Below are 27624 nucleotides of genomic sequence, written 5' to 3'. Positions count from 1 at the left end.
GGTCATGAGGATGACATATACAGCCAGCACTTAATGGGTGATTACTAGGTGCCAGGCACTGGGCTCAGGGCTTTTTTATGGGCTAAGTGATTTACCCGGACAATAACCTCATCAGGGTAGGTGTTATTAGTATAGCAATTTTTCCGTTGAGATATATGAGAAGCAAGTGTCCAAAGTCGCACGGAAGAAGGGTTAGAGCCATAGTTTGAACCATGCTCTCAACTGTTATGCAAAACTACCTACCCTTAAAAGGAAAGATGAACTAGGAAACTACATCTTAAATGACAGCTGCCTTTTCTTTTTCCCCTAAAGACTATGCCCTATAGCCTTCCTGCACCCTCCTTGGAGTTAAAAAAAAAAAAAATGCACAGATGGCAATCCAGCCCTTTGCTCCTATAGTGGTGTGTGGGGCACTGGGGCTCCATTGGGTAGCCCTGCACTAACCTTACAGTGACTTATAAAGTAAGTTCTCCTTGTACAGCTGCCAGTGTGCTATGCACTCCCAGAGGAGTACACTAGGACGAGGTTATCATTACAGTCATGGAGCTGACATTCCCTCTAGATCAATTTTATTCCTGAAGTACCAAAACATCAGTTATGATAATAAACAACAGTGATTACACGTGCATTGCAGCAGTTGCAAAGACAAGTCTGTGAAAACATTTCTTCATAAACACTTTCTAAATGAGAAACTTGTGTGTATGTGTGTGTGCGGGTGTATGTGTGCACACATGCTTGGGTCTTAATAGTGCTTCACAAGTACACAATGAAATCTCAAAACTGAAGACTGCTCTCGTGTCTTCTTGCCATTTCCAATTAACAAGGACAGGCTCCAACATCATAGGGCTTGTCTGAATCCTGGTTCTCCAACTTTCTGGACTGGGGCAATGCCTCTAATCTTTAAAAACCTCAGTGTGCCTGTGGGCTAATGGCGTTAATAACTCAATTGCTGGAGTTCCCTGGTAGCCTAGTGGTTAAGGACTCTGAGTTGTCACTGCTGTGGCTTGAGTTAGACTCCTGGCCCAGGAACTTCTGCATGTTGCAGGCACAGCCAAAATGTTAACAATAACAATAATAATCATGACAATAATAGTAATACTCATTGCTTTCTTGGATTCTTAAGAGATTTTAGGACAAACCATATAAAGTGCTCACAGTGCCAGGGATATAGTAAACATTCAAAAAATAACGAGGTCAGTTTCAAATAACTGCCAGTACATTGTTTATTAAATTCCATTTCTACTTACACCAGTTTGATCTGTTTTGTTTTAAAGAGATGCTTTTCCAAATGACTTGGTGAACTGGAAAATGTGCCAGAAGACTTACGAGCAACCTCTCTTTGTGAATTTTTTATTTTATTTTTAGGGAAATGAAATTAGTGAGCTTGGTGTGATAGAAATTTTAAAATAACTTTTTTTCCCTTATGAAAAGAGTAATACATGTTGATAAAAGGCAGTAGAGAAAAGCAAAAAAAGTGGGCATTTTTTTGCTGCTTATTCTTTCTCTCATATGTGTATATACACATTTAAAATATGTATTAATAAATGGATGTAGCATGATTTATATAGCCATTAAATAGGATGTCAGAGAACAAACTTTCATAATTTGGGAAAATATCCATGAATTACTGTTCAATGAATAAAGTCTCAGAATATAGTTTCCATGAGATTCCACTTTATAAAACTGTATAGATCATACACACACACATCCTGGTTTTACTAATATGCCTACCAAAGTTGCAAACCCATAAATTTGTATAACTTACTTTGCTGATGGAATCTAAACGAAGTACAACAGTTTACATTTTATTTATGAAAATTTGTGTATTTTAAGCACTGTTTAATAACAGAAATCAACTTAGGAAAAAATGTTGGATCATTTCCCTGGTAATTTTTTCATCATGAGACATAATGAAGAAAATAACCCTGTTCAGAGCTTTCTCAATTAAAAAAAAAAAAGTCAGTGAGGGAAAAAAAAAAAGCCCTGAAGTCATCAGGAAGGTGTGATTAGCCACTAATATATATCCTCATTACAAAGTGTCACATCCTTGGGCTGTCGAGTCATTCAATACCTGCATGCACGATGCTCGTGAATGCGTGTTCATACTTGGGCATTCGCTCTCCGCCCTGTTTTGTTCTTCAAACTTATAAAATCCCTGCAAAAACACAAGCAAAAACAGCCCATGACTTGGATTTGCAAGTGACTTTTTCCAGGACATGTTCACAGGAGGCTGATGGTGCAGCAACAAGATGAACTAAGCTTCCCAATAAGGTGGAATCTGACCGAGAAAGGAAATAAGGAAGGAAGAACTTGTATCAAATCAGCTTGAGAGATGACAAACATGGACAGAGAAGAAACAGATGGTTGGTTTGGGCAAAAGGGAAAAGATTTAGTCCCTCTAGAAATTAAAATCAATCAAACTTCAGATGAGTCACCTCTGAAATCACATAAATATTTCAGAGGACAAACTCCATAAAAATGAAGCTCATCGTCTCATAATTTGGAAATAAGAGGCATTAACTCAAAACTCTCCTCTGGATTTGGATGCTTCAAATTTTGATGCAACTATTAGCCTGAGGTATGTTTGAGTCTTGTCTCCAATCCAGCCTTTGCACAAGCAGATTTCACCAGCAGCGGCAATTTTATTAGGAAACCAAATTCACCCAGCAAGGAAACCTCGGCCTTTCTGTTAAATTCTCATGTGCTCTAGTCTTCCAATCCAGCCACACACATTCTGGGCTTTTTTTTTTTTTTTTCCCCTTCCCAACTCTGGGAGAAATAAAAATAATATTCCAGACATTTACAACAAGCGGAACTTCTAAACCGCCTGTCCAACACCTTTTCTATTTTTGCTGCCCCTTTTCCACCTTCCCTTCTCTCCCTGCATTTTCACTGCTTTGTCAACGGAAAGGCATGGAAGAGAACACTCAGCTAAGGAAGCGGAAACGGGGTGGGAGAAAAAGTGTCCTCGCCTCCACCTTCTGCTCCGAGGGGGCCAGGTCTCCCGCCAGGAGCTAGAACCCAGTAACCCGGTGACGGTGACGGGGAGAAGAGGCTGGAGGGTGACAGCTGGCATGGGGAATCAGAGACAAGGGCCGGTGAAGCGGGCCGCACGGACAGATTAGAGTCCACAGTCAAGTGCGGAAGGAAGATCCAACAGACAGTCATTTAGTGGAAGAAGGAGGAGAGGGGAGGAGACATGAATTACCTCTTTTTCACAGTTGGAGTTAAGTGTAAGCATAGCCATGGGGCTGTTGGGTGCGCTGCTCCCCGGCACCGGTGGCATGACATGGTCGCCAGGCTGGTTTGGACATGGCAAGCTCAGGACTTGGTTGGCATGTTTATTTGCTAAAGTGGTAGAAAGGTACTGCTTTACCTGCTGCCTTTGGGCTTGCTGTATGTGGTACTTGGTGGGGTTTTCGAGGTGGGTCTGCACCTGAACATAGCCACGGAGGAAGAGAAGAGAGCGCTGTTATTGGTGAGTTTCGGACAGCTCTTCTTTCAGGCACAAACATGAGACGGGCAGGTCCACCAACAGAAGAGATTTTTAAGCCCCTGTTAGGTACCAGGCACTGGGCTAATGGATTTTGATATTACTGAAGTTTAAAGGCTAACTCTCAGGATTTGGGGTAATACTTTGCCTTGTTTCATTTCCCTGTTAATTAGCAGTCCATCTCTTTAAAACCTTGTGCCTTCTTCTCAGATCTAATAACTCAACATTTGCAACTATGTAGAGGGCAAAAATTTCCCCCAACACACCTAAGAGGGCTTATTAAGACCAAAACAATAATTTAAAAGAAGGAGCATAACTTGATTTATTTCACTATTCTTTGGCAAACAAAACAGCTTTCTGTTTAAAAGAAAGAAAGAAAAGAAAACCTCCTTAAGAAACAACTGTAAAGTTGTTGAAGAACAGAAACAGAAACATTCCAATGATTAAATCAAATAGCTGTGGATTAATTCTTCCCACTTTCACTTGGACATTATTAGTTAATATTTTAATTAAGATCTTAAACTCAACATAAAAAGCAATTCCACATTAAGTAGTTTCTTTCAAACATTCTATGCATGTGTTTTTGAAAGCATGAGTATTGAGCTACCAGGATCATTTTCCCTTCTTTACAAATATTAATGCAGAATAAGAAGCTTTTTTAAAAAAATCAATGACACTCAATTTAAAGTCACTTTTGCCTTGATAAACACAATTTAATCTGATGAGCTATGAACAGGAAGGAGCTGATGGAGAGAGCAAAGCCATGTACTGGGGGCCGGGGGGTGGGGGGAGGGAATCCAACTAATATTTACTTTGTTCAAACTACATTGACTTACTGCTTATGGTACCAAACAATAAACAGCATTAAACTGGAGACACGTACTTATTGACAACTGTGGGTCTACAAAAGCAACAATGAAAAGGTGAAACATTCAGTTTAATAATTACATTTCAGAGACCGAATATGAATAAGAACAAAGCTCACCTGATAGTGATTATATTCTAGCATTTCCAGCATAACCACGCTTTAGGCGGCCCCAATCCAATGAGAAATGGTGGACTATTCACTCCCTCTACTTTTTGCAATTCCGATTTGTAGACTGGCATAGAGAAGGCACTATAAACAAGGGATCCCGAGACACCACCGGAAACTTTATCACAGCAGCCCTGCTTATAATAACCTAAGCTAATTAGTTATGCACGTAAAAAAAAAAAAATTCACACAAGAGGGTTTTTTTTTTTTTTTGGAAGCCCTAGAGTTTGCTCTTAAATATTGGTATCAACCCCCTCTCAACCCCACCCAGTCTGACGTCATGCTTTTTTTCATAAATATAAAAGAACCTTTTAAAGTGATGAGCTATCAAAGTCAAACTCACTGTCAGATCAAGGCCAATTCACTATTCATCTTTAGTTCCAGTAGTATTAATAGACAATGCTATTGCTCTTTCAGCCTTAGGTTAAGAGCTAAATGCCCCCCCTCCTGTGGAGAACACTGCCTAAAAGCTACACATGAGACTTTTCTAAGGGCCCAAGAACACAGCCACTTCTGACTACAGCAAGAGCGTCTTTTAGTATGGAGGAGTCTCTGTTGAACTTTCAAGTGCAACAGCCTCATCCTGCATCCTGGTCTCAATGTGCATCTTATTCTCAGCTGGATATATGTACAAATATCCTACTGACCTTGTATGAGCAAGAGCAGAAGCAATTCTAAATCACAGAGGAAAAACACACACAGGCTATTTTGGATATAGATTTTTAGGTGGAAAATAAATACACATCTTCTCATTTGAATCCCCAAATTAGAAAGCATAAAGAAAATTTCACTTAAAAGTATTTTAATATAATTCTTGGGGCTAGAGAAGAATAAGACTTATCATATACACACCTGATGCATTCATATATCTACTCATGTATTCCTTCCATTATTTACTGTTATTATGTGCTAAATAAACACTGTACAAGGCACAACAAACAGACACACTGTGAACAAGTATATATGATTGCCAGTGTTATGACACTTAGAATCTGGGGGGAAAGGGTAAAGGAAGAAAAAAGGCAAACAAATACACGTATATCTCAAAATTACAATAATGGCCGATTTTCACTGCTGAAATGGTGAGATATTTTAAGCACAAGAATTTGAAATGCAATAATTCCATCCCAGTGCCTGGGATAATGAAGTCCTTTAGTTGACAATCTCAAATTGTTTCAAATGACTGATCTAACATGCACACGGAGGTTCACAGAGACATTGTGAGTTTCATAAAGGGTCCAGACACGATAATGATGAGGACAATAGACATTACTAAAATAAACATCAAATGAGGGCAATGGGTGTAATGTGCTTATTTCACTATGTCACTTAAAAAAGAAAGGGCTGCACATTTAAAAATAAATGTTAATTCACTGGCAGATCCTTATTCTTTAATGAATCAGAATTTCAGGCTTTAGCAAGGAAAGAAGCAACTTATTCTCTATTTGGCACTGTCGGTGAGGTCTTTACTACAACTAAGTTGGGGTTATCAGAGTAAGCTTTTATTGTCAGTGCCTTTTTAAATAATTGAGGATAGATTGGTTATAAACACCTAGAGAAGACAGAACATCCCCAGTGATTTCCAATCCAAACACCTCCAACAGTTAATATAAATGAGGTCATGCTCTGTGGGATGATAATAGGGAGTAGTGAGGTCTGAGGCAAACCAGAAGATGCATGTCTCATCTGAAAGGAACAGTGGACATAATCTGCAACTGACTGTGGTCATATGGGAATACCATTCCAGTCCACCTAGCTTTTCTAATTTTTTCAGTTAGCTGGCCACCTGAACTTCCTTTTCAAGCAAAATCTCCCAGATTACAAAAATGACACTGAACTGTTTGATTTTTTTCATATTGTACAAGATAAATCAAACTCACTGGCAGGCTGGATTCAGCCCACAACCCAGGAGAATGTGGCCTCTGCTCTCCACTGCCCATGAGGAGAATCTTCTTAATTACCTAAGAAGTTACCTGCCCTCAGTGGGTGGCCCAGGGTCTGAGAAGTTAGCATCAAAATCCAGGCACTTGGGAGTTCCTGTCGTGGCTCAGTGGTTAACGAATCCGACTAGGAACCATGAGGTTGCGGGTTCGGTCCCTGCACTTGCTCAGTGGGTTAACGATCCAGCGTTGCCGTGAGCTGTGGTGTAGGTGGCAGACACGGCTCGGATCCCACGCGTTGCTGTGGCTCTGGCGTAGGCTGGTGGCTACAGCTCCGATTGGACCCCTAGCCTGGGAACCTCCATATGCCGCGGGCGCGGCCCAAGAAATAGGAAAAAAAAAAAAAAAGAAAAAACACAAAATCCAGGCATTTCCTGGTGCTTATCTGAGAGGCAACATGCTTTACAGCACAGTCAGCAGATGAGTTAGGAATTAGAAACCTGGGTTACAACTTTTATTTATGGGATCTTCTGCAAAGTCAGTAATCTTTTCAAGCCTTCATCACCTTATGTGCTCAAGGGGGATGATCAGAGAACCTGCCTCTTAGAGGTGTTTTTGGCATTAAATGAAGCCACGCTTCTACCAGGCTTAGCAAACTATCTAAATGGCAGTTTACAAACTTTCTTTTTTGCCTTACCCCCTTTTCAAGTGTAAATTCATTGTGTTTATGTGGGTTATATCTACCCATATTTATCATCTTAGGAATTAAAACTAAGAAAGTGTTAAAACCCAAGATTACCCACCAGCACATATGCCCACTGGCTGTCAGAACAGTGACATTTTAACACATCATGTGGCCTCTGTAAAATTCTTCTGATCAGTCACCCCTTGGTATCCACGGGGGATGAGTTTCAAGACTCCCTGCAGAGAGCGAAATCCACAGATGCTCAAAGTCCTTAATATAAAGTGGCCATCATACTGTCTTTGAGAGATGAGATGACAAAAAGAAATAGCAGTTTGGTATTTTATTACAAAAGAAATTTTGACCTGGCAGAACTGCAGGAGTCGTGGAGGCCCCCAGCGCTCTCTGATGACACTATAAGAACTGCTGTTGGAACACAGTTATCACGGTAGCATTGTTCCCAGCCCATCCTAGCCATGCCCGTCCCCACTGGGTGTTGGTGGTGTGTGACACGCCCTGTTGTCCTCCTTGCCTCACACCGGAAAGATGCTGAAGGGAAACAATAAATGCCCTAACTCCTCATAGCATTGTTATGAAGCTCTACACTACAGTCCTTTGAGTATTTTATTTATTTACTTTGTTCTTTTTACAGCCACACCCATGACATATGGGAGTTCCTGGGCTAGGGGTCCAATTGGAGCTGCAGCTAAGGCTTACACCACAGCCACAGCAACACCAGATTCAAGCCACATCTGTGACCTATGCTGCAGCTTGCAGCAACGTCAGATCTTTAACCCAGTGAAGGAAGCCAGGTATTGAACCCACCATTCTCACAGAGACTATGTCGGTCCTTAACCTGATGAGCCACAACGGGTACTCCCTCCTTTGAGTATTTTAAAAGCCATGTAAATATGATGTTCTGCCTTCAACCATCCTAAACCATAGCTTTTTAGTGATTTTCCTTTCATTCCTTTTTAAGTAGCCTAACAAGCCTAACATGCCAATGAAAACTCACATGGCATAAACATCTGCATGATTTGCTCATTATTTTTACATGTTTTTGACCTTTAAACCAACTATCTATGCTAAGGAATTTGGATACCTTAATTTCGGTATGGTTGAGCCCTTGAAGCACAGACCACCAAAAAAAAAAAAAAAAAAGCTGGAATACTTCTTACTCTATCAAAATTCAGTATTTTATCAACATAACTTATATTCACATAAATAAAGTATGTTAGCTATCTGGATCAAGGGCAAACATTCAAAGGTTTTGAAGCTTTTCTTCCTTTTTACCACTACTATCGTTTTGCCCTTTTTCCTTTCTTCATTCAGATCCTGAATTGACAGCAAGAGAACTGGAATGAATCACCTTCTGTCACAGTTTAGCTTTGCCACTTTCCAGGTGACAGTGACAGGTTATTTCTCATCAGTTTCATTCTAAAGAAATCTTGCAGAACATCCATATAAGATGGTGTCTTAGATACTATCATCTTGGCTGACAAAAGAATTCACTGGAGGAAAAAAAAAAATCCCATCTGATGTCCACAGTCCTCCTAGTCCCTCCACTGTCTGTAAACCAGAATCAGAATATAATTGCATGACAATTCCCATAGACTTCTAGTTCAAAATTGATTTGACTTTTTTAACAAGTCAACAAAGTGTTCAGATTTCTCATTTTGTGGTTTAGAGAGAGAATGTGTTTTTTGTTGTTGTTGTTTTTGCCTTTTCTAGAGCCGCTCCTGCAGCATATGGAGGTTCCCAGGCTAGGGGTCTAATCAGAACTGCAGCCACTGGCCTACACCACAGCCACAGCAACACTAGATCCGAGCCACATCTGTGACCTACACCACAGCTCACGGTAATGCTGGATCCTTAACCCACTGAGCAAGGGCAGGGATCGAACCCACCACCTCATGGTTCCTAGTCAGATTCCTTAACCACTGCGCCATGACAGGAACTCCAAGAGAATGTGTTCTTTTGCTCAATAAGCTTAAGAAATATTAAAAGGACTATAATTCCATCAACTGCTATCCACTACCACTCCCAAACCACCATTATGTACACACTGTTTTAAAAGACAATGTACAGAGAAGGTCAATGATGCAATCATCATCCCTGAGAAAATGATTAAACAGAGAAAGCCAACTTTCTTCCACCACCCCCTTTCTTTTTAAGGCCACACCTGTGGCATATGGAAGTTCCTAGGCTGGGGGTCAAACTGGAGTTGCAGCTGCTGGCCTATACCACAGCCACAGCAACACAGGATCTAAGCCACATTTGTGACCTACACCTCAGCCTGCAGCAACACCAGATCCTTAACCCACTGAGCGAGGCCAGGGACTGAACCCACATCCTTAGAGAGATTAGTTGGGTTCTCAACCTGCTGAGCCACAATGGGAACACCAAAAGCCAGCTTTCTGAGATAACACAAGCAAAGTTTCATTCAGGGTTACATCTGAAAGGTGCCAAGATTCTTTTCAGTCCCACAATTATAATATTCCCATGAAAGGAAACGCAAGTCCCAGAACACATGTCCTCACTCAGTCAGGTTTTCTGTGCAGTCTGTACAATGTTACCCTTGACAGAAAAGAAGGACAGCAAGGATACAAACCCTGACCTAAGAGAAAAGAATTAAAATCATAGGCAAGCAAATAATAAATGCTGGAGAGGGTGTAGTGAAAAGGGAACCCTCCTGCACTCCTGATAGGAATGTAATTTGGTCCAGACACCATGGAGGTTAGGAGTATGGAGGTTTCTCAGAAAACTAAAAAAAGAACTACCATATGATCCAGCAGTCCCACTCCTGGGCAAGTACCTGGAAAAGACAAAAACTCTAATTCAAAATGATATATGTACCTCAATAGCCACTGCAGCACTATTTACAATGGCCAAGACATGAAAGCAACCTAAATGTCCATCGAAGATGTGGTATGGACATATACATAGAGAGCGATGTGGTACACCCACACCCACACACAATGAAATACTACTCAGCCGTTAAAAGAATGAAAATGCCATTTGCAGCAACATGGATAAACCTCGAGATTACATACTAAGTGAAGTAAGGCAAACAGAGAAAGACAAATACCATATGATATCACTTATATGTGGAATCTAAACAAGTGTTACAAGTGAACTTGTTTACAAAACAGAAACAGATTCCCAAACATAGAAAACAAACTTATGGTTACCAAAGGGAAAATAGGGGGATGCAGGGGAAGGATAAATTAGGAGTTTGGGACTAACAGATGGATGCTACTATATATAAAATAGATCAACAACAAGAACCTATAGTATAGTGCAGGGAACTACATTCAGTATGTTGTAATAAACTATAATGGAAAATAATCTGGAAAAACATATATGTATATATATATATATATATATATATATATATATATATATATATAACTGAATCACTTTGCTGTATACCAGAAAATAACACAACAGTGTCTAATCAACTATACTTCAAAAAAATATTCAAACTAAAGGCAAAAATAAAGAGTAGTTAAATAAAGGAAAGGCAGAAGCTGACACATCCAAGTCTTTTTCTCTATCACAGGAATCTGTCCACCAGCTCAATCAGGCCTGCTTCCTATTTCTGTATGGCCTATAAAGTAAGAAACAATTTTACATGTTTAAATGGTTGAAAAACCATCAAAAGAAGAATGGTATTTCATGATACATAAAATATCCATAAATAATGTGGCACCTAGCCATTTCATTCATTTATGTGTTGTCCGTGGCTTCTTTCACACTATAGCAGCAGAGCCCACATGGCCAGCCAGAGCCTAAAATATCTACTATATGGATTTTTACAGAAAATGCCAAGCCCTGCTCTGTAAGAAAGTTTCACTATCTAGAATCCAATTTTCCTATCATGTAGAAGCTTTAGCAAGGTTTGAAGAATAAGGTGATTTTCCTAAAGAGAAATAGCATGTGTGTGTGTGTGTGTGTGTGTGTGTAAATAAAACTTTATTTTTTATTTTATGATTTTCTTCTTCCCATGGCATATGGAAGTTCCCAGGCCAGGGACTGACTCCTAGCTGCAGCTGTGGCCTAAGCCACAGATGCAGCAATGCCAGATCCTTCATCCACTGTGCCAGAGGAGGAATTCATAGAAGTGTGTATGTGTATAATTTTATAGATTTTTTCCCCACATAACTGGATAAACAGTCACATAAGAACACAGGATATCCTTACTTATCTCCATTTTAAAGACTAAAACAAACAAACAAACAAAACCCAAAAAACTTTCAGCAACTCTGGAAAGAAAAAAGACTTACCAGGGTTAGAAATCAAACTAAGGTCCCCACCATTCTGTTTTCAGTGGCAAATAATGGGAACACCTTCATTTTTGGTCAGTTTAAATCTAGGGCTTTCAGTAAGTAAATTGAGAAAGATAAACATGTGTAAATCTGGAGATATACTTCTTTGCCCTACATGTACACACCATATGCATGCATTTATAAGGCTTCGTTCTTGGTCTACACACTCTCACACTGCTTCCTGTCATACCAGTGTGTAGAATCTCTCTCTCTCTCTTTTTTTTTTTTTTTGGTCTTTTTGTCCTTTTAGGGACACACCTGCAGCATATGGAGGTTCCCAGGCTAGGGGTCTAATTGGAGCTGTTGCTGCCAGCCTACACAACAGCCACAGCAATACCAGATCCCAGACATGTTTGCGACCTACACCACAGCTCACGGCAACTCTGGATCCTTAACCCATTGAGCGAGGCCAGGGATTGAAGCCACAACCTCATGGTTCCTAGTCAGATTCGCTTCCACTGTGCCACGATGGGAACTCCTAGAATCTCTTAACTCAAAGCGATGAATTGTGAGTGTGGACCTTCAAAAAAGGAAATTTTTCAAAATTTTGGTCTTGCAATAGAATACAGTAGACTGGCCCTACCAAAAGTTCCTTGCAGGTTTCTTATCCTTAACTAACGACCTGTAAAACAGTGTGCTTATTATAAACTGCAAGGTGGGCATACTTTGCATTGCATTTAGGACAAATAATATTTAGCAGCCTCAGGGGGAAAAAAAAAGTATCATGATAAGACAACTTCTACTCTATGTATTATTTTTTTTCTCTCTCAGACTAAAGTAAGCCAAAGGTCAGAGCATAAAAAGAACATCAAGTTTTTATCTTAGCCAAATAGAAATATGAGAGATTAAAGGGTGGCAGGCATCTGGGTGCAGAGTAAGTATTTATAATCCTAGGGTAAAAATGCCACTTATGGAATTGAATTTCTATGAGAGAAGCAGAAGTCTCAATACACTTAACCCATTATTCACTTTAAGAGAAAACCCTGCATTTGTAGGTCCTACATTCTGACGATAAAATCAATCATTATGCATGAATATGTCATTCTAAAAACAAAATTTTTTTAAACTAAAAAACAATTAGCATTCACCAACCACTGACCCGATGCTATGCATTTTATCTTCACTCCTAGCTTGGGTCAATTCAAAACCAAACTAAGAAATCATGTGGATAACCATATAAAATATTCTTGGAAACCTTTTGGAAAAAATTTTAAAAGCACATAATGACAACTGACTGAATATAGAAGGAATCTTTGGATTTTGACAGTTTCAACCTCTTATTGTGAGTCGTGACCACCTGAGGGTATACCCAATCACCCTTTTGCCATACACATAAACAAGCCAACTCCCATGAATGGGTGCAAGCCTTAATGGGCATGGAAATCATCTCTCGTTATGTGCTGTGTGATTCTATCCGTCTGGGGTGGGGCCCAAGATCCTGCATTTCTAAGATCCCAGGAGATGCCCACCTTGCTGGGTCACAAACCACACCACACCTTGAGTAAAAGGTGTTAAATACATTTTCACCTGGACTTCTGCTTCCATCAAAAGAGGTATCTTTACCACTTGTCCACTCATTCACAAATACTCTAAGTACCAGCCAAAGCTAAAGCAACTGTCCTCATCTTACACAGGCTGTTTGGGAAGGCTTCATCAAGAAGGGGACATTTAAGTACACAGCTAAAGTTGGGGAAGAGAATGAGCCAGCCAGATGGGGGGTAAGTGCAAAGTGCAAAAATCCTCAGGTGTGAGCAAGCCTCCCCCATTCTGCGAACAGCAATGAGGCCTTTCACACATTCTTTCCATGGCATCTTAATTACTGCACTCGCCTGGTTTTCCTCCTGCCTCTTTCATCATTTCTTCTCAGGGGCCTTTGCTAGTTTTCTCCTCTTCTCTCCCTCTTAAATAACAGAGCACCTCAAGGCTCAGAGCTTGACTTCCTCTCGCCGCACACACAGCCCTGGTGATCTAAGCCAGGCTCCCGGATTTTAATGCCCAGTCCACAGGTCCTGCACTCCACTCTCCAGTCCATCTACCTACTCCACTGAGAGGATAGCAGACATCCCTAATTTAACATGCCCATCCTCGCCTCCAAATCAGCTCCTCCCAGGCTTTTCTCCATCTTAGTAGATGGAAGCTCCATTTTTCAATTAGGTTGAAACATCTGAAATTATCATATTTTTGGAAGGTCAAAAAAACAAAAAAAAACAAAAAACAATCTTCATCTGGTTGAACCTAGCTGGCTCATTTCTAAAACCTTGGTCACTTTTGACTCATTTCTTTCCTTCATACCCTCCATTCAATCCATGAAGAAGTCGGAGCTCCCTTTTCAGAATATATCCAGAATTTAACTAATTTTCCCCATCTCTACTGTCACCCCCTGATCCAAGCCACCATCATTTCTCACTTGACACTTCCACCTGCTTCTGTCTATGCTCTCTTGCAGCCTATGTTCAATACATTGTGATCTTTGTAAAATATGCCAGATCGTGTCACTCCTGAGGGGGGGAGCCCCTCTGTAATGGCGCCCTATTTATCTCTGAGAAAAAACAAACAACTTGAAGAGAAAGACAAATATCATATGATATAACTTATATATGGCATTGAAAAAAAGGATACAAAGGGAGAGGAGGAGGGGACAAATTAGGAGACTGGGATTTAAATGTACACATTACTGTATACACAATAGATAACCAACAAGGACCCACTAGATAGCACAGGGAACTATACTCATTATCTTATGATAATCTATAACGGATAAATAAAAAATAGAATAATATATATATATATATATATATATATATGCCTGTATAATTGAATCACTCCACTACACACCTGAAACTAACACAACATTGTAAATCAAGTATTTTTCAACTAATTTTTTTTTTTTAGAGAAAAGAGTAAAGAAGCAAAACACTACTTACAACGGCCTACAAATCCCAAAACCACAGCTACCCATGGAGCTTGTTGGAAATGCACATTTCTGGGCCCCATCCCAGAGCTAATAAACCAGAATCTCTGGGTGAGGAACAGAAATCTGTTTTAACAAGCTCTCCAGGTTCTTACCCACAGCAAAATCTCAAGACTCCTGCCCACTGCGCCTACCTCCTTCTCCATCTGAGGTCATGACCTCCCTGATCTGACCTCCTACAACCACCTTAAGAACTTAAGACTCCTCAACTCCTACCCTGCCAGGGATCTTACCTCTTGTACCCTGCTCTATTTTATCCAGAACATGGCTTGGCACATAGTAGGAGCTCAGCAAATACTCGGAGAACCAATGAATGAATGGAGGCAGTGTGGCTCAAGCTTATAAACGAAGGGGAGATTGGAAACTAAAGCAGAAAGGTCAGATTGTGTAGGACCTTGTACAGGTTGAAGGCTAGCACTCTGACTAACTCAGAAAGCTCCGCAGGCAATGTCTCCAGGCCAGGCAGTTGACTTACAGGGCACCTCCCTACTCTGAGTTACAGAGACTTATTTTCTGTGAGGGCAGACTCAAAGATTCCTAAGTCTTAACAGATCTCATCCATGGTGCTTAGGGCCCCGAAGGTCTAACATACACAGTCAGGAGCCCGGAGACTCGCCTCCATCTCTAAGTTGTAGACCCCTTGTAAGTCACAGTTAAAGCAGAGGTCCCCAAGCTGGTGGCCCACAGGCACAGTCCACACGTATGGCTTATTGGTCTACAGAATACTTAACTAAAAATGGATACTTCTCTATTAGTGATGTTGAGCATTTTTTCATGTGTCTGTTGGCCAACTATATTTCTTCTTGGGAGAAATGTCTATTTAGGTCTTCTGCCCATTTTTCAATTTTTTTTTTTTAATTTTGGCTGTACATAGAAACAACCTAAATGTCCATCAATAGATGAATGGATTAAAAAGATGCAGATATATATACATAAATGGAATACTACATAGCCATAAAAAAAGAACAAAACATGGATGGAATTAGAGACTCTCATATGGTGAAGTCAGAAAGAGAAAGAAAAATACCACTTATATCTGGAAATCAAATATATGGCACAAATGAACCCTTCTACAGAAAAGAAACTCATGGACTTGGAGAAGAGACTTGTGGTTGCCAAGGGGGAGGGAGTGGGATGGACTAGGGATTTGGGGTTAATAGATGAAAATTATTGGATCTGGAGTAGATAAGCAATGAGATCCTGCTGTATAGCACAGGGAACTATATCTTGTCACTCGTGATGGAACATGACGGAGGATAATGTGAGGAAAAGAATATATATATACTGGGTCACTTTGCTGTACAGCAGAAATTGACAGAACATTGTAAATCAACATGGAAAAAATAAAAATATAAAAAAAAAACTAAAATAAAATAAACATGGGTGGTTGATACAGCAAAGGTTGAATTACTGGTTTCTCTGGATAAGAGTCTAGCAACAATGAGCCACCTTCTAGTGGGCCAGCAGGGGGCAGAGTTGAGAAGCAGCTCCTCACTTTGATGGGACACTTGCTCTCCATTTTGCCAAATTACTACCACTCCACATTCTGATGCTGACAATTGGCCTGATATACTCATTAATCTGCCTGACTCCTGAAGCCCTTTATATTGGCAAATCCTGCCTTAGCCTGTTACACTCCACATCCCAGGAAGTAGTTCCAAATCTGATGGAATAGTGGTGGCATAAGTGAGTTTAGAATAAGCCACATTAAAAGAACAATCTCATATGATATGAATGAGAAAATATAACACATTGCTGTAAAGTTTGAAAAGGTACATACATGTTTGTATAGCAATTCACACTGTCAACAACTTTTCTAAGGAAATCAAGAGACATGAGGCAAAAATTTAAGAACACAGATGTCCATCAGAGCATTACCTAAAACATACATGGGCAAATTACTATCCTAGGGCCCACTGCATTTTTTGTAAATAAGGTTTTACTGGGACACTGCCAAACCCATTCATTTACATATAGAATAGGACTGCATGGAAGCTATTGCAGTGCTAGAGCAGAGTTGAGGAACAGACGGTATGACCTCCAAAAGGTAAAACATTTACTATTTGGCCCTTTATAGAAAGTATACTGACCATTAACCTCTAATAATAAAATATCAGAAACAAATATTTAATAGAAAGCCATGCATTCAATGAATTATGAGGGAGCTATATAGGTTCGGGGTTCCCCAACCCCAACATTACTGACCCAATGGCTAGGTACTTCTTTGTTATGGGGTTGCCTGTGAATTGAAGGATATTTAGCAACATCCTGGGCCTCTGCCCAGTAGATGCCAGTAGCACCTTCCCCCCAACTTCAAGACCAGTTGTGACAACCAAAAATATCTCTAGGAGTTCCCATTGTGGTTCAGCAGGTCAAGAACGTGACACAATATCCATGAGGATGCAGGTTTCGATCCCTAGCCTCGCTCAGTGGGTTAAGAATCTGGCATTGCTACAAGCTGCAGAATAGGTTGCATATGCAGCTGGAATTCCATGCTGTTATGGCTGTGGTGTAGGCTGGCAGCTGCAGCTCCAATTCAACGTCTAGCCTGGGAACTTTTAATATGCCATGGCTACAGCCATAAAAAGAAAAAAAAAAAATTCTCCAGACATTCCAAATGTCCTTGAAGGGAGGAGAGAACTGCCCCCATTTAAGTGGATACAATACAGTCAAATTCATCTTTTATATAACTATTTAATGAGGGTGGAAGTTCATTATGTAAGTAGGAACACAATACAGGTTAGAATCACTACATACAGTAATGACCCTAAACTGACTTAAAAATGTTGTTTATACACATCCATAGACCCAAAAAAACCAGTTACAAATCATTCTGCAGAAGTCTTGGACTATCTCAGGGTGATGAAATTACAGGTGATTGTGACTTTACTGGTTCCTTTTAATATTTTCTATAATGGATGAGGCACTAAATTTGTCATTTAAAAATATCTACAAATTCCACAAAAACTGAAGTCTGTGGATCTGGACAAATAAAAATATATTCAGGCAGAATTCCTCCACTGAAAATTTTGCAAACTACAAACATGTTAAGTTGTTATTTAATGATAAAATCTGCCTCATTCCAGTTTTTTCTTTAAATACTTGGTCAGATTTACAAAATTTTGGTTCTAACATTCAAGCCCAGACAGATTGAGCTGGTATAGTATTTGACACATTTTTATGGTTTTGGAAGAGGCCGCAATTGCGTGGTTCAGTGATACCCTTGTAATAATGGCTCATTGTAAGGACTGTCCAGTTCTTGCCCCTCCTGATGGGAGTTGTGACTGTGGCCTTCCACGTGCTATAACTTTTTCATGTGCCCCAGTTTAGCACTGCCTCAGAATTGCAGACACTTTATTGTTTCAGCGTTTTCCCCCTTCCCCGCCCCCAAAATGCTCCTATTGTTTGCAGTTTATCGGGTATTAGCGATCATTATGGCACAGACAGCAAAACGCCTTTTCATAAGCACAGACACTCTTAAGAAACTGGTGGTGGTCAAGCTGTCAGAGATGAAAACATTGCCGGGGGCCTAAGCAAAAGGTCAGTCAAAAATGAGAGCTGAGTGCTGCTGGTTTGAAGGTCAAGTCCACATGAGCTGAAAACTGGCAAAAAAGCAGCTGCCTCATAATAACACAGACTTCAGGGCCTAGATCATGAGACTGAGGGGTCCCCCCTGTTTCTGAGGAAATGCATTGTCTTGGGAAATTCATAAGACATGTTGTCTAGATTATGCAATGATGAAATTCCAGTCTGGAATGAATGTCTGTGACAATTACAGTTGCAGCCCACCAGTGCTCTGTGTCTATGTGTTTTATGTGCAGGTACATTGTGACCACTGGGCAAACCAGCCATTCATTCAACCTGCATTTATGGAGGTACTGAGGATAAAGCAGCTGCTAAAGCTGAGCTCCTGACCCCGCAAAAGCCATACTGAAGTGGCAGGAGCAGAGATAAACACGAAGGCAACAAATCAACAAAGAAAGGAAAACATCCTACAGTGACACAAGAGCAATGCAGAAAAGAAAGCAAGCCCCTGGGAGAGAAGAAGGCAACTCTGTGGTGGAGCATTCCAGCTGAAACCCAAATACGCAAAAAGGCCAAGTATGCTGAGAATCAGATGAACTTAAACCCTGAGCTGTAGCAGCCTGGCATCTTGGAGGAACAAGAAAAATATCCACAACCAATCCAGCAGGGCTAGAGTACGACCAGGTCTGCACATAAACTGCAAAAGGTGGTTAGGGCCAGATGTCATGGAGCTTTGTAGGCCTTGTAAAGGAATTTTTTTCTTTCTCCCCTGCTACTTATAAGAAGACCTCCCAAGGTTCTAAGCAGAGAAGTGACATGATCTGATGAACATTTGTAAAACATCACTCTGGGATCGATGTGGATGGGAAGGAACAGTGGACACAGGAAGAAGAATTAGGAGGCTCCTGTGGCTACATATATGAGAACTGCTGATGCTTTGGACTCAAATATTAAGACGTAGCTGGATATGAGATATATACCGCTAGCTATATAGCTGCTCCATGGCTTGTAGCAAATCTAATAGCACATACATTAAAGGACTTTCTTTTTTTTTTGTCTTTTTTGCTATTTCTTTGGGCCGCTCCTGCGGCATATGGAGGTTCCCAGGCTAGGGGTCGAATCGGAGCTGTAGCCACTGGCCTACGCCAGAGCCACAGCAACGCGGGATCCGAGCCGCGTCTGCAACCTACACCACAGCTCACGGCAATGCCGGATCGTTAACCCACTGAGCAAGGGCAGGGATCGAACCCGCAACCTCATGGTTCCTAGTTGGATTCGTTAACCACTGCGCCACGACGGGAACTCCTAAAGGACTTTCTTACACAAGGCGCTGAAATATCTCACACCACCACCAAGAAGTAATTATAAATGATACACACAGTTGTAAAATATCCCATGCACAGAAGCTCAGTGTATGGCCAACTGTCAGGGTGCAATGCAGAGAGGTGGCCTGGTGATGTTAGTTTCTAGCTAGAAACTCAGAGAAATCTAACCTCAAACCTTAGGCTTAATGCTTTGAACCTCAGTTTTCTATTTGTAAAACAGGATCATGGATTCTATCTGTCTGGTAGGTGCTCACTTTGTTGATTACTTTTAAGTGATAAAATGCATGAAAAGTACTTAGCATGTAGTAAATGCTCAATAAATAAATAATGTGCTCTATTATTGTTAGTCTTAGATTTTTTTGTTTTCACATTCAAGTAGATCAGTGTTAGATCATTTAGCTCATCTGTCTCAATAGGGAAAAAAGAGGGCCACCTTGAAGGAGCGGAGAGGACAAAAAGGCGGGGGGGCAGTTCAGGCTCTCTTTTAGGCATCCTTTTATATTTTGGCTGATTCAAACATCACAGATGGGTGCCAAAGGTAAAAGGATGCAAAAGGTGAAAGAGGAGAAACAAGAATCTTAGAGTGTGGGACACTTGATGGCTGGAGGAATCATACAGAAGGCTTTGTGAAATCTTTTTTCTCTCGCACTTCCAAAGGTGCTGGCTCAGTTACAGATTTTTTAACTGGGCCTTAGGGTAAGTGGAAACTTCCATATGCAAATTTTTGACTATGCATTTTTTTAGGAAGAGGTCTCATATACTGAAACATTTAAAGATGCAATAACATGCAGAATCTGCAGGTAAGGGGGAGGTATATACAGGAAACAAATTGAGCCATGAATTGATTACTGTTGATGCTGAGTGAGGAGTACCTAAGGGGGTTCAGTATATTCTTCTCTCTGCTCTTATTTAAGTTTGAAACAGCCTATCCACATTCACACAGAGCAGAGATGTTTACGTACTAGATACTTCATTCATATTCATTTTCTATCTTCTTTCTCTACAAAAAGAAAAGTCTAGGGTAGCATATTTACTAAGCCAGAACTTGGTCAATTTATTTACCTACTACAAGCGTAAATGTCTGCTTTTTGGCTTGTTATTCGGGATCTTTGCCTGAGGCTTTCCTCTCAAGGAGCTGACTTTGTAGTTCATGAATGGATCATGGATTTGGTGTGATCCATGCCATTCCTCTGTAGTGTTGTCAGCCTGAGCACCTCTCAGAGAAACATATAATTAACAAAGCAAGTTGGATTGGCCCATGCAATGTTCTCACTTTGATAAAATCAGGAGTGTACATTTTAGTCACCAACAAAACATTTATTTCCTTGTGCAGAGGGTACAAAACTGAATTCATATAGACCTTTTCGGATTAAAATCAGGACTACCTCTTCGAAGTGGCCGATGATCTACATTTATGTCATAGAAAAATATACAATCAACTGAAACTTGAGCTTATAAAGATACTTAGGAAGAGTCTGGGTTTTTCTCATTAAAAAAGTTCATTTGCGGAGTTCCTACCGTGGCATAGTGGGTTAAGAATCCGAATGCAGTGGCTCAGGTTGCTGCAGAGGAGGTGGTCTGATCCCTGGCTCAAATGACCTGGCATCGCTGCTCAGATCTGCAGCTCAGATTCAATCCCTAGCTTTCTGTATGCCATGGGTGTGGCCATCAAAATATAAATAAATAAATAAATAAATAAACAAACAAATAAATTTAAAGGTTCATATTTTAAAAAAGGATTTATGTACTCAACAAAGAAAACTCAGAGGGATTTAAAATTTGCTGCAAATCTATAAAAATGTATAAAAGTAGGACACACCTAAAAATAAACCAATATATGTACTGAGACAACCCAATTTGGATTGCTTTGTGTGACAAATATAATGGATAAAATGTGTAAAGAGGAAAGGGACAAAATACTTCTTTTGAGAATAGAAATAGGAATTTTGAAGGAGTTAAGAATATGGGAATATATTGGGGTTTCTCACAATGAAGGAAAACAATTAAAGAGTGGAAATGAAGTAATTACTGAGCACCTATTACATGCCAGGTAGTTTTTCTAAAAGTTTTCAACGGATTCATTCACTTTATCTTCACTACAACCCTATGAGGTAGGGGCTATTATTATTCCGGTTTTAGGAATAAGGAAACCGAAGCTCACTCCAAACCACTATACTAAATACTGCCCTGTTCTTAGTTACCTGTAGAATTTCTATTTCAACACAGTATTGCTGATTGTGAAACTACACAGAGACTCTCTGCAATATTTTTTTCTTCTGCGTACTTGTTTCCACACTTCTAAATATGCCTCTCTTTAATGCACGGTTCTCACCTGGGTGAAGAACAGGCATTAAACCTCAGCTAGACTGGATTCTCAAGAGGATAAAGCAGCCCGCAGGCCAGTGGTGGGCCAGAAGGCTGAACTTTACAAAAGAGAAGTGAACATCAACATTTGTTGTGGGAAAACTGCCTCAGGACTTGGAGTAGTTTAAGCAATGATGCTTCTTCTTCCTCTCTTCCTTTTTTTGGGAGGGCAGGGAGGCAGGGGGTGTGTTGGGGGGTTGGTAGGCAAACAGGATCTTGAAGACTGAAAAGGAATTTTTGTTAATCAAAAGCATCTGTATCATGGGATTTTTAAAGGAAAGGTTAAACCATTGAACTCAATAGTTAGCCTTTTATAAGAAAGAAAATGGGCCACTGTTATTACTGAAATGCCAGTTGCCATATACCTAATTGCAAACCAGTATCCAAAAAAAGGGAAGAGAAGTGTCCAGATTACTCTTTTGTCAAATGGCTGAATATACTATGTGGTTTGGGGAAGGAAAACAAAAAGGGGGTAGTGGTTTAATCAGTCCTCAAAAGTCTGTATCTTATGTGTAGGAGATAGAAAGAGGGACCCTAATACGAAAGAAAGCCCCTCTTTCCTCCACTTGAGGAGCTTACAAGTGGAGGATTAGGATGGGGGACAAAGGAAAGGGAAACCACACACAAAGTTACTCTTAAGATAGTCCTACCATTTAGAACAGTGGTTCCCCTCATACTAAGTAAAGTAAACCAGAAAGACAAAGACAAATACCACATGACATCACTTACATGTAGAATCTAAAATATGGCACAAATCGACCTATTTACAGAAGAGAAATAAACTCTCAGACACAGAGAACTGACTTGTGGTTGCCAAGGGGGAGGGGGAGGGAGTGGGATGGATGGGGAGTTTGAGGTTAGTAGATGCAAACTATTACATTTAGAATGGATAAGCAATGAAATCCTAGTATACAGCACAGGAAACTATATCCAATTACCTGTGATAGAACATGATAAAAGGTAATATGAGAGAAAGAATATATATATATATATGTGACTGGGTCACTTTGCTGGACAGCAGAAATTGACAGAATATTGTAAATCAACTATAATTAAAAAATTTTTTTAAAAATAAATCGCAAGGGGAGCTCCTATCATGGAGCAGCGGAAATGAATCTGACTAGGAACCATGAGGTTGCAGGTTCAACCCCTGGCCTTGCTCAGTGGGTTAAGGATCTGGTGTTTCCGTGAGCTGTGGTATAGATCACAGATGCGGCTCAGATCCGGCATTGCTGTGGCTCTGGTGTGGGCCAGCAGCTACAGCTCCCATTAGACCCCTAGCCTGGGAACCTCCATATGCTGCAGGTGTGGCCCTAAAAAAAAGACAAAAGATAAAATAAAATAAAATAAAATAAACAACATAAAATAAAATAAAATAAAATAAAATAAAATTGCGAGGGAAAAAAAAAAAAAAAACAGTGGTTCTCAACCAAAGGCAATTCTGCCCTTCCAGGAACATTTGGGAATGCCTGGAGACATTTTCCCTTGTCACCACTAGGGGTATCTGGGGTAGCTATTCCTGGCATCTAGTGGGTAGAGATCAGGTATCAAACATCCCATAGCACACAGGACAGCCCCCACAACAAAGAATGACCTGGCCCCAATCTCAAGAGTAGAGAAGCCCCACACATAGAGATGCTGGGTCAATTCACCACTCCAAACCTCTTTGAGGTGGATTTCGAATAAAAAACGTGGCAAAATCAGCCAAGCCAGAGGGATGGCACAGATACCTCCTAAAGTACTGATGTGCTTCCTTCTTGTATCTGAGTTTCAGAGTCAACAATTATTTCATGCCTTATCTTGACATGTAAAGGACACTGTTTTAGTTAAATAGAAGGAAGAGGAAACATCGCCATCACTATCAAGAGCTTAATTCAAAATCCAAGACTTCATATCAACTTGAGTCCTGGCCAGTGATGTGGGAGAGAAAACTAAATTGGGAATTACCAGTTCAACACAATAATGATCAACCGTGCCCTAAAACTACATAGAACGAAAGCAAACAATTCTAATGATTCAAAAAGCACACTGGGAACTTGCTTTGGTGTTTCTGAGGGCATTGGCAGCTGTGAGTACATTGCAATATCACTTACAAGTCCTTTCTGTCCAATAAGTAAATACTAAAGGAACATGACCCTTGCAAACAAAGTGAGTTAGCTTTACAGTGTTTCACAAAAATCCTTAGCCTCCCAAACTACAATAAGAGAACAACAAACAGTTTTCATCCATTCATTTCCTGTATCTTAAAAAGGAATTATATTTTTCAAAATATTTTAACTTTTAAAGGTCATTAATTTATAATTTTGTAGATGACAGAGATTTTTATTTTCTAACTGCTTTCAAAAGTATAAATAGAAGTGGAGCAAATGCTTTGTTAAAGCTGAACGGTCGGGGAGAAGGAAGCTTGATGTGCTAGTTTTCCTTCTTCTGTATATCTTAGAAATGTTCTATCATAAAAAGTTATTTTAAAAAAGAAATCAGTTCTTAGACATACAAACACACATGTAAATGCTGCTTCAGATGTTTCTATAAAATAATTTAATCCTGATGTGTTCGATGGCAAATTCTTTTGGTCTTAAAGATTTCAGATCTAGCTTATTTTCCTATCTGCCTCCCCATCCTCTATATTTAGAAAAAAAAAATCTATAAAACACTTAGAAAGGAAAAACAAACCAAAAGGTAAACCCATAGAAGTACTAATTAAACAATAACTTCTCAAAAAGTTTATGTTGCAAATGATGCCTGGAACATGTAAGTACAGATCTAAAGGACCATAAATGGACTCACAGTTTAAGCAAAATTCTAAGTGGTTACCCTTGCCACACTGAAGCTTCCTTATATTCTGTTTCATCCACATAGCGCTGCAGAAAATACTTATATTGCAATGACTGAATTTGAGTATTCGATTCTCTTCCTTCAGCAATGAGACATGGAATGATAGTTATAACTTTACAGTAAATACATTTACAAAGTTATCCTTTGATATAAAATGTTGAGAGAGAGAAAGAATGCCTTCTTGGAAAAAAAAAGAAATTATTAAGGAAAAGCACATTGTGAAAAGCCAGATAATGTAATATTTTTGCTTGGCTTTCCTTTAGCTAGAACATGATTATTTACTTAACAAGCTGTGTAATTTTTCAATTTTCAAAAGGGTCATCAATTGGCAGAATACTGTAAATCAATCAATCAATAGTAGAAAAAGTAAAAATCTCAAAAAAAAAAAAAAAGGTCACCAGAGGGTAGGAGACTGAGTTTTATACAATTTTTACCATCTATGTTTAAAGAAAAGAAAGTTAGGGAAGAAAATTAACTTCTTCTGAGCATCTCCTCTTTATAAGGTAGGTTCAGGCCTGTGTAGTGGTGAAATCTAGCTGATGCTCACAATATGCTATAGCTAGTCTAGTTTACAGATGAGGAAACTGCAACAGTGGTTTAATAACTAGTCCCATGTCACCTGCCTGCTCTCATGTAGGAAGACATCTAAGCCCACATCTGTTGGATTCTAAACCAACCAAAAACTGGAAGATAGATCGAAACTTCACTTCTCAGGAGTGATGAATGCTCTGCTACAACTAACTGATACAGCAAATATGCTTATGTAAAGACCTCCAAAGCTGTCACCATAAAAAGGAATGTACCAGAGAAAAATCACAGAGGGAATTTTACTAAAGTCATTGCTGCCTTTAGGCTAGAGAGGAAACAAGGATATCCCCTGCAGCACAGTGAGTTAAGGATCCAGCACTGTCACTGCAGTGGCTTGGGTCGCTGCTGCAGAGTAGGTTTGATCCCTGGCCTGGGAACTTCCACATGCCACAGGCATGGCCATAAAAAATAATAATAATAATAAAAATTTAAAAATAAAATAGAGATCAAACATTTTATGACTTTTCTTTAAAAGAAAAAATGTAAGAGTTCCCATTGTGGCCCAGTGTGTTAAAAACCCCACACAAGAGTTCCCATTGTGGTGCAGTAGAAATGAATCCAACCAGGAACCATGAGGTTGTGGGTTCTATCCCTGGCCTGACTCAGTGGGTTAAGGATCTTGTGTTGCCATGAGCTCTGATGTAGGTTGCAGATGTGGCTTGGATCTGGCATTGCTGTTGCTGTGGTGCAGGTCAGCAGCTGCAGCTCCAATTGGACCCCTAGCCTGGAAACCTCCATGTGCCACAAGTGTGGCCATTAAAAGAAAAAAAAAAGTAACGTATATGGTTGGAGAAAATTTAGAGATTAAAGATGAGAAAAGGAAAAGAAAAAAAAAAACCACACAAATAATTTCATACAGAGAGAGAAATCCTGACAGCATTATAGTTTTTTTTTTTTTTTACTGATCAAAGTCGAATTTGAATGTGGTCACAGGCAAAGATAGCAGGACTGGAATCAAAGTTATCTTGTTCAGAAGGATCTGGGCTCCATCCTTCTTCAAGGGGGATTTGTACACATCTCTAAAGCATAAAACATACCAAGATCCTGCAACATCACACCCAACTTAACCTCTGAGAGTAAAAAGAGTATCTTAAATAATTTGGATTATTAATTTAAATTACATTTTACTCCCCTGACTCTTTAACCATGTGTTGTATGGTCCCAATTCTAAGAAACAATTGGAGCTACAACAAGCCCTGTGCTGGGTATCAAGGGAATAGAAATGGAATCAGCAATAAGAAGAACACAAGGAATGTGATAGAAGAAGGGACTTCATGCTGAAAGATCTTACGTTTCCCCCAACCTTAACAACTTGGCCACACAAATGTGGTTTATATCATGCCATAAATGAAACCACTCTCAGCCAAGAACAAAACTACAACCCACACTTGTTTGAGGGCTAACCAACAAAGGCAAAAAAAAAAAAAAAAAAAAAAAGCAGAAACACCATCAAGTCAAATATCCCAGGATTTTCATGACAGATATGGTGAACAATTCCTAACAATTTTCCAGACCTGAATCTCCAAATCATGTATCTCCATATACATGAAAGAGAATTTTCATTCATAAATTTCTAAGTATCAGGAACTTTCACACAAGCAAGAACTATATGGTATGATTTATTTTTACTATTCCTGATGAAAATGTACATTTCTTGCTTTTAAAGGAATACAGGAGTTATCGTTGTTGCTCAGTAGGTTAAGAACTGGATGATGTCTCTCTGAGGATGCAGGTTCAATCCCTGGCCTTGTTCAGTGGGTTAAGGATCCAGCGTTGCCACAAGCTATAACATAGGTCGCAGATGTGGCTTGGATCTGGAGTTGCTGTGGCTGTGGCGTAGGCCAGAGCTGCAGATATGATTTGACCCCTAGCCCAGGAATTTCCATATGCTACAGATGGGGCTGTATAAAGAAAAACAAAAGAGAAAATTTAAACATTAAATAAACAATACACTACAGAATAAAAATAAAATAAAGGAATACAAGGTCTGGTTTAGAAAAGAATTCTACCGTCTGGAAAAACCACAAGTGAATAATAGGTTCTCTTGTGACTTCTTCCCCTCGTAAGCAAGTGAAACGAGCTGCCAGCATTTTGCTCTGAGCTACACCTTAAAATTAGGGAGTTCCTGTCGTGGCTCAGTGGTTAAGGAATCCAACTAGGAACCATGAGGTTGCAGGTTTGATCCCTGCCCTTGCTCAGTGGGTTAAGGATCCAGTGTTGCCATGAGCTGTGGTGTAGGTCACAGACGCAGCTCAGATCCTGCGCTGCTGTGGCTCTGGCATAGGCCGGCATCTACAGTGCTCCAATTGGACCCCTAGCCTTGGAACCTCCCATATGCCATGGGAGTGGCCCAAGAAATGGCAAAAAGACAAAAAAAAAAAAAGTTAAGTGTAATCTGTGGAAGCAGGTAGTAAGTATCTCTATTCACCTCTGGAGAAAAGAGCAAATGACAAGGTTTAACTCTATGTGTGGATTTTTATACGGCATGGCAACTGACCCACAGAACACAAGAGTTGTTTGATATATAAAGGAGGACATTTTTATGATGTCATGTCATTACAACCTACTGAACTAGGCTTTCCATCTCCTCCTATGCTAGA

At 39.9% G+C, this 27624-nt stretch overlaps 1 protein-coding gene across 9 annotated transcripts in view; it reads right to left on the bottom strand.

The window, feature by feature from the left end:
- The window catches only part of MITF (melanocyte inducing transcription factor), a 239427-nt gene that overhangs the window by 29990 nt on the left and 181813 nt on the right, over window positions 1-27624 (bottom strand). For 5 of the 9 annotated variants that reach the window (XM_047779094.1, XM_047779095.1, XM_047779096.1 and 2 more), the window contains exons 3-4: window positions 3209-3436; window positions 2072-2155 (exon numbers count right to left, since the gene is read on the bottom strand). In XM_047779094.1, the coding sequence (XP_047635050.1) occupies window positions 2072-2155; window positions 3209-3436 (312 nt within the window). Of the gene's footprint in view, window positions 1-2071; window positions 2156-3208; window positions 3437-4478; window positions 4672-27624 lie in introns of those variants that run through there. The other 4 variants (XM_047779101.1, XM_047779102.1, XM_047779103.1 and 1 more) reach the window with 4 other exon arrangements.

The sequence above is a fragment of the Phacochoerus africanus genome, chromosome 1, assembly GCF_016906955.1.
Source record: "Phacochoerus africanus isolate WHEZ1 chromosome 1, ROS_Pafr_v1, whole genome shotgun sequence".
Classification (NCBI taxonomy): Eukaryota; Metazoa; Chordata; class Mammalia; order Artiodactyla; family Suidae; genus Phacochoerus; species Phacochoerus africanus.
This window is presented reverse-complemented; position numbering and strand designations above follow the sequence as displayed.